Genomic DNA, 12871 nt, shown 5'->3' on the forward strand with positions numbered 1-12871 from the left:
CTCCCTGTAACAGCAATGACAGAAAAGAGTGAGCATGTGATTTGCACGTGATAACAAGGGTGTGTATCAGACATACTTGAATATAAATAAAATGATCAATAACACAACAGTCTGAAGCTGCTGTGAGGAGCTTTCCATTGGATATGATACTGAATGAAAATATCAGTGATGACACTTTATGAAACCTAAACACAAATGAGACCAACACAGACTTTATCTATAGTTGTTATATTGTCTTTTTTAATGCCTGTTTTGAGAGAGCAGTGTCAGACAAGACAACACAGTGTGAGACTCACTGTCATTTATAAACAAAGAAAGCAGAATAAGATTTCTCATCGCACATGTGCAAAGCAGCATCAGCTAAAACATTAGATGTATCATCATGTCTACAGGAGGAACCAGGGGATAGCTTTCATTAACACGCATGTAAAGCTCTGATGAGAAGTTTGAAGATAGTCATGAAGAACACTGAAAATCATACAGATTGTGACTCACTGTAATCATTAAATATGGGGGTATTGTGTTAGGGGGGGATTTCAACAACACCTCAGTATGTAGTTATTTGAAAATCTGCACATGGTTAGTCTGAACATCCAGCACTGTTACTTTATATTCATGTTAAAATGTAAAAATGAAGACAAATACTTTTTACTTTTTTTTTACACTTTCCACCACAAATACATTTGCAGTGAGTAACACCCCCTTATGAAAGAAAAATATATGTACCAATATATTTTTTTAAATGTATTGTAATGTATTGTAATATATTATTTTTTCCAATATATTATATTTTTGATATACATGGAGTAATATATTGAGGGCACATATACAATATATTATATATTCATGAAATATATTGCAATATATTGCAAAATATACAAATGATTGCAGCTTTCCATATATTCCAATATATAGGAAAATATAAATACTAAATCTCATATATTGGAATATATTACCTAATATATGACATGATATTTTCCAATATGCTGCAATATGTTTTCTTTCGTAGGGGCCTCCATGTAGATTCACATTCCTCCAAGTCATGGTTATTCTGAAGACACAAAACAAGGCAACTGGGCTGTAGAGTATGGGTAAGATGTTTTTCATCCACGGTTACAAATTGCTGGTGAGGGAAGCAGGTGTTGGAATTAATGAGTGGGTTGTCGAAACCCATCAAAGAGTGGCTCATCTCCCAAGAGTCATTATTATCCTGAGTGGGCTGTTAACTCCTGCTGTCGTACGAGGTGTTGTGCTCCCAGGTGTGGATGTTTGGAGAACTTCAAGCTAAGTACTGCATTGTGGACAGTTATGCCTGAGGCCATCCCCTAAGTTGAGAGACGGTTTCTCCAGTTTGGTGAAGATGGCTTCTTTATTCCTCTTTACAACCATTTTTCCTCTGTATCCAAAACCTGTGCATTGCCATCCTCAAAAGAGCCTGCAATGTGAGGGATCACAATCTTTCTGCATCTCTCTTGCCTTTCTTGTTCAGTGTCCTTTCTCTGCTTGTTCTTCAAAAAACCCCACCAAAGGTATCTACAGGTTTTTAGGGCATACCTAACATGTTTCTGTTCTTTTTCCCGTTCATTCTTTCTTGGTAGGGACACTCTCATCACAGTGGTTTAGGGTTCAGATGACTCTCAGTTTGTGCTGCAGAGTGATATTACTGACTATAGAAGCAGTGCCTTTTTTTATTTTTCGATGAGAAAAGAGTTGAACTTTGTCCACTGGAGGCGCCAAAATCAACAAAAGCTAAAAGTCCAATGAGCTTTAAGTCACAAATGATCCCCAAATGTTTGATGACTGATCACTGCAGAAAAATACAAAGTTAAAAACATCTGGTTCAAGAATTTAACATTATGCACAGCATATAAGAACACGGGATACTATGATAACAAAAGTTCAAGCTGAATATGATTACAAACCCCTTTCCTTATTCACTGACGATAACTATGGTTGTTTGACACACTGAAAAACAAAACAAAACAAAAAATATTAAAAAAAGAAAGAAAGAAATCTTATCAAGTGTTTTTTCATCACAAATTTCAAGGATAATTGTCTTGTTATACATGATATGAGCCACATTGAACAGATCATTTGAAACAAAAATACAAAAAATCTGCCAATGGAACAAGAGAAATTTGCTCGAAAATTTGATAAAAACTGGAATAATGTCTTCATACAAGTAACTTTTCTCTTGTTCCATTGGCAGATTTTTTTTAAAACTTGTTACAAACAATTCAGACCTAATTTTTGTCTTTAAATAACTTGAAAACAGATTTTTTTCTGGACTGGTCAGATGAGTCAGATCATGTGAAGTCTAAAAGGCATTATCTACTTAAAATAAGGAACAATCACTTGATAAGACTTCAGTTTTTTTTAGCACAGATTCCTGGAAAACACCACAGAAAATAAATATGATTACCAGTAATGTTTTCATTCCCGCTCCTGCATCCTTGTCTTCCCCATGACTTACTCCTCCCTCCTCTGCCTCATCCGTCTCTAGTGTTATGTGTATTGGAGCGTTTGTCTGTTTGTGCAGTTCATCAGGGCTCTTTGGCCTTGGCACTGACAGTCAGTCCTGCTTGTGTGACTCACAGGAACAGCTACAGCACAGAACAGCCACAGATACATTTTGCACACTAACGCACAAAGCATCGTAACTTTTTCAGACTGAGGAGATGAAAGTCAGAGACAGATAAGATGTGGGTTTCTCGTTATGTGTTTTGTACTTTGAGTCTGCTGTACAATGCTCAGCAGACAATAGTCACGGTTACATGTGGTGAGAGGTTCACACACAGGTTAAACATTAAGCCCGGGGTCCCCCAGGGGGCGGAGTCTCTGTGTGGTCAGAATAAATGTTTGGACTCACAGTCCTCCCACATTGGTCTGAGTGGTCTCGACTGCTCACCTGATGGGACAGAAGCAACATGAGATCAAGCTCAGGTAATTCATTTAAAACTTTAAGATGTGTGACTGCTTTTTAGCAACTTTCTCTTATTTGCTTTGTTAATTATCGTCATATCAGTGAATTATCTGAAATGCTTTGGCCTCTTGTTCCTGTGCCATCTTCACTTTGCTGCAGCTAGGATCATGTATACATCAAACAATAAGGATTATTTAAAAGAATAGAGGTTTGAATTTATAATTTCAGAGCAGAAAATAACTGTATTTCTAATATTTACTTATAATTTTTTTAATTTTTGGAAGTGCCATCAGATTAACAGAATACATCATTATCTCATCAAAGGAGCCAACTTTATCCTTGCTCATACCCAGCTTACCTTCAGTAGTTTGTCTTTCTGTGAGTATATCTAGTACATCACCCCTGTGGCTGAGAACATTAAGTTTGAGGTTTTTATTGTGTGGAAAAGCAAACACTGGCCCATTAAGGTTACAGAGTGCCTGAGTTGTAAGCTCTCCATCAGAGGAGCTGCTCTGTTAGGTACAGCGGATGTGATGGGAGGGTGGGTTTGTTTTTTATCAGGGAACTGAGGGTTCTTAATGAAGTTACATTATAATAACAGCAGCAAGGACTCAGAGTCACAGACTAATGAAGCAGATAGATAAGCAGAGTGGAGGACATGTTGACCCTCACATGGCAGCCTCTGCTGGGAGATAAGAACAGAAAGAAAATTACACATTTCGTTTTGTTGAAGCACATTTTCCTGAGGTTGAGAGGTCAGAATTTAAAATGTTGTGTGGAGACTTTTAAGAGATTGTTAAGAAAACCCTCACATCGCCAAAATCCAGATCAGAGAGAGCCAGCAAAGCTTCAGAGTTTATCAATGAGGTTTTCTGTTTAATAATCAAATCAGCTGCATGGTAAGCAATTCACAGTGCCATCTTTATATGAGCAAGCGTTTTGTCTCATTTTGTTTTTATTCATTTTTTTTTAAAAAAGGAAAAAAAGGAAAGGTAAAGAAAGCTTTTCTGACCTTATATAAGCCTTACAAGTCCTGATAAGTGTTGGTTGTAAAAGCAAAAATCAGACTGAAACTTCTTTTTGTGAGTACCAAAAATCATTAGGTAAGAAAAATATCCATGTCAAGTTTCTTAGTGTCAGACATTATTCTGATTCAAGAAATGCACATAGTATTTTAACGCAGCAAATAATTGTGGGTTTGAACACAGTTTATCTGGTCTGCATTCATGACAAATAACTGCTGAACTAAACCAAACTTCTCAAAGACATCTTTCTGTCCATCAGAGTGGCTTTGTAATTGATCTGTGGCTCATTGTATGAAGCAACACAGTGTTCAGTATTAAAAATAAATAAATAAATAAATAAATAAAATAATATTTTTTATTTAAAATAAAAATAAATGAATAAATAATAACAATAATAAAAAAAATAAAAAAAGAATTAAAAAAGAATTTTACTGTAATTCTCTGTAGAGTCCCTCCTAGAGATGCTGCGCATGTCAGCAGATGTTTATGTTTGCTTTATGTACTTGTTATACGCTCCTATGTACTTTTGTGAATTAAAAAAAAAAACATTCAAAGAAACAAGAAAACAAACAAAAATGACTGTCCTGATTGTCCTGTTAGATAATGTTTAAAAAACAACACACACACTAAAATAACTGTCAAATTGCTCTTGCCCCTCCCTGACCTTAGCTCAGTGGTGATAGCTGAGCTGTGTGTCATAAAACGGTGCCAGAAACATCCAAAGCTAATGTTTAGTTTGTCAGAGAAAGTATCGACACTTGACTTGACCTGACATGTTTTAGTGACAGTGACTGATCCTCCTTGAGTCTGACATTTCATCTGTCACATAAGAGAGTATACACTTACACCTCAGGGTTTTAAAAAATTTTTTTTTGTTCCCTCCCTTTTCAGAGAGGACAAAGACTAAAGATTATCACATAAAATCAAACCCAGTTTTATGATGCTCCAGTCAGGAGATATGTAATCCACTGCTGGTGTGTAATCCATTTGTTCAGCTGATACCTCACAGTGTAGTAGACAGATCCTCGCAGACGTTCACAGAGCTGTAAGTTTGAAAGTATGCTCCAAAACTAAAGATTGAGAGTTAGTTATCATGTCTGATTTAGATGTCTGTGATCTGGGGTGTATGGTTTTAATGCAAATTTAACCTAGGTGTATCTGCTTTAGTAAATATGATGAACTGATTGTTTAAGTTTCATTGATGACTAACTCAAGTTGTTGCTGCTTAAGACACTGAACTCATGTGATCTGTGTTTTTCAAGGTTTGGTGGACATCAACGGTTTGATCAAGTAAGTCTGCTTTAATAAACCATTTACACCCTACAACAAAAAAAATAAGTCTTAACAATGAAAGTCCTCCTAAGACAATCTCAGTATTACATCAGTACACTTGGTCGTTTATTATGAAAAATGTTGTTGACTGTGCTGGGCATGTTGACTTTTGGAACACAGTAATCTTAAAGACTTTGGGCCCGAGATAAGACCCGCTGTAGACCAATAAACTCACCTGTTATTGTGATGATAATAACAGGTGTGGTTATGGAGTTAATCTGCTCTGGACAACTGTAATGAAATACTAATTGATGTAATTAATCTATTATTAGAATAAACATTGATGATAATCCTGTTTAAATTTCATAAGGAGGCTGTGAGCAAATGAAAAAAGTTTTCCACTGATTACTGAGAACTATTATTGGTTTTCATGTCAGGGTATGCTCATTGTGACTGTTACAGTATAAACTGATAATTACCGGATGTGCTTTAATACGTAACACCAAATTTAACTGATTCTTTAAAAAAGGGTGTTAATGGATCCCAGCACTGTTTTCCATTTGCCTTAAATCATGTAATGCCACTACAAAGCAGTAGATTGAGTAACTAGCTAGATATTTTTGACCCAAATGTGTGGCTTCTACATCAGTACAAAGCATGTTGGGAGCAATTAGATGACCGTATGTTACTGTACCTGCACTGACAAAAAAAACAGTTAAAAAGTTTTTGAGATTCTTTAAACTGCATGTGGTGTTTGTGGTTAATCTATAACATAAAATCATTAGAAATGGGCACAAAAAGTCAGTTACATTAGTTTATGGGTAGCTTGTTCTTGTGCTGTTGTCTTGCCTGTTCTCAATCTGACTCAGAGCATTGTTTTTTTTTCTTTAAAAATATTATTGAATTTTTTTTGCACTTATAAATGTAGGTTGAAAATATTGTGACAGTTCTATATGCTAATGTAGCAAATTGTTTCTTTTTATTGCTGTAGTTATTGACACAAAACAGTATAACTATGCCTCTAGATTTCCTGTTTTAGGTCAAACTGTATTTTATAGTTACATGTAATTACCACAAGATGGCAGTATCTGTTTTTACGATGATGTATCATTGTGCAGCTTGTTGAGATTTTTCCAATGTTACCTCCATCGACTGTAAAGACATTAAGGTAGCCTTTGTGCTGTCACCCAGTGGTTTCTGAGATGTTTTGAAGCTTAACACCATGTTGGAAATGCCGACTCATCTTGACTCTAAATTGAATAGTAAAGCTGATACAGGCTTTTTACATCCAAAGTCCTGCCGTGAAAATGTTTGCATAGTTGTATGGTTATAAAAATAGTGATAGACTGAGATTTAAATCTTTAATGAGCTGCTTAATGAAGAACTAACCAATATTCTGAATATTATGCGAGTTAAGATTAGCATTAAATCTCTAAAGAAACTATGTAGATAACATGTTTTAACCCTATAATACCAAATATTTCATATTTGATACATACGTTTCAAAGACTTCTTTCATATCAACATGACAAATTTCCAAAAACATTTTCAAAAAAAAAAAAAAAAGAGTGAAAGAAAGAAAAAAGAAAAATTCCACCCCCTGTAGGATAATCATATCACCTCAGGGAGCTGAAGATGTTTTTGGCGGTTTCAAAATGGCCCATCCGATGAAATCACCCAAACACTTTTTTCTGGAAAAATCTGTTTAAGTTTTTTCTGTGTTGACAAAATGCATATTTACTTACAAAAAATAAAAAATAAAATCATTTAGTTGCCAAAACCACCCAATTAAACAAATTTAATGCAAAAAATATAGCATAAACCAAATAATTGAGCAATATTTTTTTTGTAGATTTTGTTAAAGGGGTTAAAAAAACAACAACCCTGAAACAAAAAAAATGAATTTTCTAGCTGTTTTAATGGGCCTGGCTTTAATGGGTTAATGTAAGATTAAGTGAAGACTTAAGTGCCAAAAGTTAACATATCATTAATACAGAACAGGTGTGACAGGCCACAGAAATTCTGCAGCAAAGTAAAACTAAGTCTCAGGCATGAATCTGTAGAACAATAATGACTTGGATCTAATTAACTTTGCTTAAGAAACTCAAAGTTTAAAGAGGGGGTATTCTGCTTTTTAATATTCTAAACATGGATCTAAAGTAACAATGCTGGATTTTCAGACTTAACAGGTACAGATTAAAAAGCCATATATTCATTTGTTGTAGAAATCCCTGAATCTGTAAACTGATCGAACCGGTACCTTCTGTAAATTGCACAAGATCTACATGAGACTCGCTGAAATGATGAGGTCTTGAAATAAAAATCTCCCAACTGGTTCATGACATGTTGGGGTCTCAACATCAGGCCTCAAACATCAAGGTTTGCCAATAGCTCTGCCCCAAAATACTTCCAGGGGGCTGGCCAATCAGAGTGATGGGGGATTGAGGAGTGAAGAGCCTTAAAGAGACAGCAGCTAAAATTAACACCAGTGAGCTTTTTGAGCTTTAAATGGTTGGACGGCCACACAAGGAAGGGGAATAAGTGTTCTGATCAGAAATTTGTCATCCTTAGTTTTTTCTTGTTCTTTTCTTTGCAGGAATTTTACATTTAATCCTAAAGAGGGCATAGACAACCCAGTGATGGTTATCACAGAGGAATCAGGTAACTCACCAACAAATTATTTTCAGTTATCTTTCCGTGGGGAGACTGTTCCCTCAGAAGTGTGACAGCACTTTTTTGTATCTTCTCAGAGTCAGAGTCCTCCCCCTGCCCACGTCAGTGTGTGCTCAAACGAGAGGAGGGAGAGTCGTATGGCTTCCATATGCGGCTGGAGAGGGGACACGAGGGTCACATCATCAGAAATGTGTCATCAGGAGGGGTGGCAGAGCGCAGCGGCCTCAGAGACGGAGACAGACTTCTGGAGGTCAACAACTGCTATGTCGACAATGTTCCCCACTCTGAGGTGAGATAAACTTCTTACACCATCAAACAGGAGCCTCTTTAAAGCCTCCTCACTGAACAGGTTTCACTTCACTTCTTCTGAACCAGGTGGCTGCTGCTATAAGGCTGAGTGGAAACCAGCTGTGTCTGTTGGTGCTGGATGGGGAGGAGTATGAACGGATTCTGTCTCAAGGTAAAGACCTCAGAGGTTTGATCAGAGACCACAAAGGTGAGAGCCTCAAACCCCCTAGACTGTGCCACATCAAGAGGGATCCTGCCTCAGGCCTGGGTATCAGCTTCACACCTGTGGAAGGTAATACTACTGATAACCAGAACAGGTGCATGGTTTGAGGGAAGGTGAAGTGTGCAGATTTATCAGTCTCCTCCTGTTTCTGCTCAGCAGGAGAGAAAGGTCACTTCTCAGTGAGCCTGGTCTCAGGAGGCGCAGCTGCAAAGGCCGGAGTGTGTAAGGGAGACCGCTTGGTGTGGATGAACGGAGCAGCAGTGTCTGATCTGACACACTCTGCGCTGAGCAGGATGGTACAACAGCAGACTGGTCTTAAAACCAAAGCATCTTTTTAAAGTATGTTTCCAGCATAATCTGAAAGTCTTTTTTTCCCTCTGCAGTTGAAAAAGTGTGGCGACCATCTCACCATCCTGGTCATTGACAGTGAGAGTGAGAAGAGCTACGCCAAGCAGAAAATGCCAATCCTGCCCTCCATGGCTGTTCCTCACAACCTGCCTCACAGAGCCAGGAAACTGCACCTGGTCTGTGGCGCTGAGGGCTACGGCTTCCTGCTTCGGCTGGAGAGGACTCCATCTGGACGCACACGTAAGAGCGCAAAGACAGAGCACTGCTGTTCTAGTTTTTGTCATTCACTTTTTTTTTTTTAAGTGTTAAGTTTAAGTTTTTTTTGTTGAATCCATTTTAAGCTTTTGAATAAAATATATTATTAACAAAAGGAGAAAAATACACCTTGTTCTACCTTGATCCAAAACTACCCCCAAACCAAGGGTCTTCCTCATACAGCTCTTTGACTCTTTTGCAGTGGCTCCTTGTAGCTTTAAAAAAATATTATTCAAGATTTTTTTTTTAGTTTATTTACAGAATTTTTTGATTATTAAACACATTGGCGCTAAATTAAATCATGTGTTAGCACTTTGTTTAACTAAAAATTCATCACATCTGTCAATAAAGCCTGCCTCCGCTCTACATTACCTCCTACAACATCAACAGCCCACCAACTTCCCATTTACCTGTGGCTAACCTCAAGCTTTACAGCCCTGAAATAAATAACTTAATCTACAAAAAGACAAATCTGGAAGATAATACAGATTTTTATTCTGTGTGGATGGATTTATTTAACTGACAACGTGCTGGATTAATAAACATGCTTGATATGTGGCAAGACATTAGCAATCAACAAAAAATGATGAGTTAAGTGATATAATCAATATATGTTATTAATTTCAATTCATGTATCCTTTCAAAAAAAAGATATTTTTTGCAAATTGTTAAAATTTCAAAATTGTTTGACATTTTGATAAACTTTCAAAATTTGGGCAATTTTTGAAAATTTTGTCACATCTAGTGAGGTCCATTAATAGTTTTAAGCTGCTAATTGCACTAAGAATCATGCATTATTTACCCCCTGTGTCTCAGTTTCTACTCAAAGCAAACTGCTCTAATGATACTCAGGTGCAAATAAACTCACTAAGTTCTTCAGATCTTGTAGTTTGCTTCAGTTTTGTACCTTTTATAACTTAAATGAGCTGCCGCATCTCAACCCTGGACTGCCCAGAGCTGTGCGCCCTCTACCCTGATGGTGCTAATTTCTATCCACATACAACATGATGAGCTGAGTGGGGAAAGGTCGTACTCTTAATGGAGTTGATTCATGGCAGATGTAACACAAATTTCACAGCTCACATCCAACTTAGAAAAATATTTTAATTTGAATGTGTTTATTTGATCAGGATGAAAGTTTAACATAGTTTCATACAAGGCATAAATCTGAAGTGCTTCACAGAGTTTATAGCAAGTGCTAGTTTCCAACTCTTGTCCCTAGTTGGACCTTTGAGTAACATGATCATCAATACATATCAAGCAGCAATAAAATGGCAAAAAGTTAACAGAATAACAGTAAAATAAAAAAAAACAAAAAACAAATCAACCTGAAAAAAAAACAGCAACTTCTATAAACCAGTTCAAACAGGAAATTAAAAACATGGCAGACTAAGAATGGTTACAGCTCTGGTTTGCTTTCAGCCAACTCTTCACCTTAGCAGTGAATGATTTTAAATCTGTGTTCAGTTCGATTATAGTTGGTAGAGTAAATTATTGTCCATTATCCATTATCTTAAAGCTTAGGAGATTTCCACAACTTTATATGTCTTTCTTTTATGTTTTCACAAAATGTGCAAGTTTAATGTATTGTGTGGGTTTTTTTTATCCATCTCCCCATCTCTTTTTTAATCATCATTCACTCAATTCTCGAATTTGTTTATTTCAGTCATAGACCATTTAATTTACCATAACCAACAATAAAAGGTTAAAAACTTTAGAGTTTAACTAGAATGAATGTTGAAAAAAAAAACTAAGCTTGACAATCACAAACAACAACATTGTGATAGAGAAACAAGATTTTATATGACTGACCTCTGACATTACCATGCCATGAAAATAAGAGTAAATCTGGACTCTGTTGTTTTCTCTGACAGCAAGAGCCTCTCAAACTTACACCTTAATAACACCATGAAAGTTCTCCTTCCTTCAATTTTGATTACAAGTTTGATGTAGTTATTTCCCCAGATTTCATTTTGTGTGACAAGGTTTACAGGAAGGACCAAGATGCATGAGTTTCAGAGTAGAAAAGCTTTTAATTCATTTACAAAAGAGGTTCAACAAAAGTTTCTCAGCAAGGCTGGACAGATGAACACAAAGGAAATAATGATCACAGCAAATCGGTAAAAACAAAGAAGGAACAAGATGTCTAAATCTAAACAACAAGAAGTCTAAATCTTAACCTAAACTGAAAAAACTTTCAGGAACACAGAACAGCCAGGACATGAAAATCTGACCCAGGACAAAAGGAGACACAGACTTATACACAAGCTGGGATCACACTCATAAGGGTGGGAAGTTAAGAGATCTGAAACAAGAAGAGAGAAGTCACCGCAAAATAAAACCAGACATGGCAAATATGAAAGAAAAGACTGAAGTAAATCAAGACATGACATTGTATGCAGTTTGTAAAGAACAGAACAGTGTCCTTTAATTCTTCTGTATGAGTTTTTACATGCATAGGGTGACAAACCTGTGCATGTTTGTGAATAACAGATCACATTGTGCGGGAGATGGAGAGCGGCAGTCCAGCAGAGAGAGCAGGAATGAAGGACGGAGAGATCCTCCTGGAGGTGAACGGAGAGTTGGTGGAGTCTCTGGGTCACGATGAGGTCGTGAACAAAGTGAAACAGAGCGGGCAGCAGGTCTCAGTCACCACCATCACTCCTCAGGGGCTGGACTTCTACTCCAAGGTGAACATCCACTTCATGTTTTCTTCACAAACTCTGTTTGGTATATGTGCTAAGATGGTGTCAAAGAATAGAAACGATGAAACATTTAATCAAACATTTGATTTCCGCTTCTTTTTTTTTGCAGCTGGGTCTCTCTCCTCTTCTTTTCTGTGAAGATGAGTCAGCAGAGAGAGAAAAAGAAAACATGATACTGTCGTCTTTAACAGAAGAGCTGCTGAAGAATGAAGTAGATGCTACAAACAAGCCCAGACTCTGCTCTCTTCAGAAAGGCCCTTTGGGGTTTGGATTTAACTTGGACTGCGTCCCACAGAGATCTGGGACCTTCATCAGCGAGGTCAGGACAACACTTTACTGTTAACCTATAATACATGTTTCATCGTGTGTCGGATAAAGATAGATTCTGCTTTCTTTCTTCTAGGTGGCTTTTGGGGGCCCTGGGCAGAGCGCAGGCTTACATGTCGGTGACATAGTGATGGAAGTCAACGGACAAAACGTAGAGGAGAAACATCTAGAAGACGTGATCATGCTTGTAAAGGAAGGAGGACATTTCCTTTCCTTGCTAGTCTTGGATAAATCTGATGACAGCAAAGAGAAGCAAACTGAAACACCGACCAGAGACATCTCTGACAGCGAGGTAAAAACCAGATTACACAATCTAATCTATTCCCATGTTCATCACTTTGTCAGTCAACATAATCTTTACATTTTCTCATTACTATCTATGCAGGAAGAAGATAAATATGACATCTCGTATCTGTGAGAGACAGAAGAGGCTAATCTGAGCAGAGCGTGGTCCCAAACTGTTATGACACTGACTAAGATCATCTTAATATAATCCAAAGGTTAAAAATGTCCATCACAAGAAATGTTTGGCAAGGCTGTCTTTAAAACTTCATCTCCACCAGTCAGTAGCAGTGTCCTTTATTTCTTGTTGACACATTGTAGGAGTGGATACAGAGCTTCAGTATGATCTGAAGCTGTCAGTGTTTTGGTTCAGTATTGTTACTCTGCAGATGTGCATCATGATCTCACACTAAGAATATCACAATGTTAAAAAGATAAATGGGATTAACAGAAAAATGCTTACACCAAGTACAGTGCAACAACTTTGACAAATGATCGGGAGAAGTATAAAGCAAGGGATGGTGATGAAAAAGTAAAACAGAAATACATC

At 37.1% G+C, this 12871-nt stretch overlaps 1 protein-coding gene across 1 annotated transcript; it reads left to right on the plus strand.

Annotated features, from left to right (window-relative positions):
- The first annotated feature begins 2895 nt into the window (after nt 1–2895).
- Nucleotides 2896–12871, plus strand: nherf4b (NHERF family PDZ scaffold protein 4b). Its single transcript, XM_074672811.1, has 11 exons — nt 2896–2943; nt 5211–5238; nt 7817–7881; nt 7971–8182; nt 8269–8473; nt 8564–8700; nt 8788–8992; nt 11501–11697; nt 11822–12031; nt 12116–12331; nt 12425–12871. Exons 1-11 carry the CDS (start codon nt 2928–2930, stop codon nt 12455–12457), a joined length of 1524 nt encoding a protein of 507 aa, XP_074528912.1. The 5' UTR covers nt 2896–2927; the 3' UTR covers nt 12458–12871.

This window comes from Halichoeres trimaculatus, unplaced genomic scaffold (genome assembly GCF_033239565.1).
Source record: "Halichoeres trimaculatus isolate MK-OKI-2021-1 unplaced genomic scaffold, fHalTri1.1 fHalTri1_scaffold_6, whole genome shotgun sequence".
In the NCBI taxonomy this organism is placed as follows: Eukaryota; Metazoa; Chordata; class Actinopteri; order Labriformes; family Labridae; genus Halichoeres; species Halichoeres trimaculatus.

What these genes read in the sequence shown, in the direction of transcription:
- nherf4b (XM_074672811.1), top strand. An exon ending in GACATCAACGGTTTGATCAA is followed by an intron (nt 5,239 to 7,816) that starts GTAAGTCTGCTT and finishes TTTTCTTTGCAG; the next exon opens with GAATTTTACATTTAATCCTA. An exon ending in ACAATGTTCCCCACTCTGAG is followed by an intron (nt 8,183 to 8,268) that starts GTGAGATAAACT and finishes CTTCTGAACCAG; the next exon opens with GTGGCTGCTGCTATAAGGCT.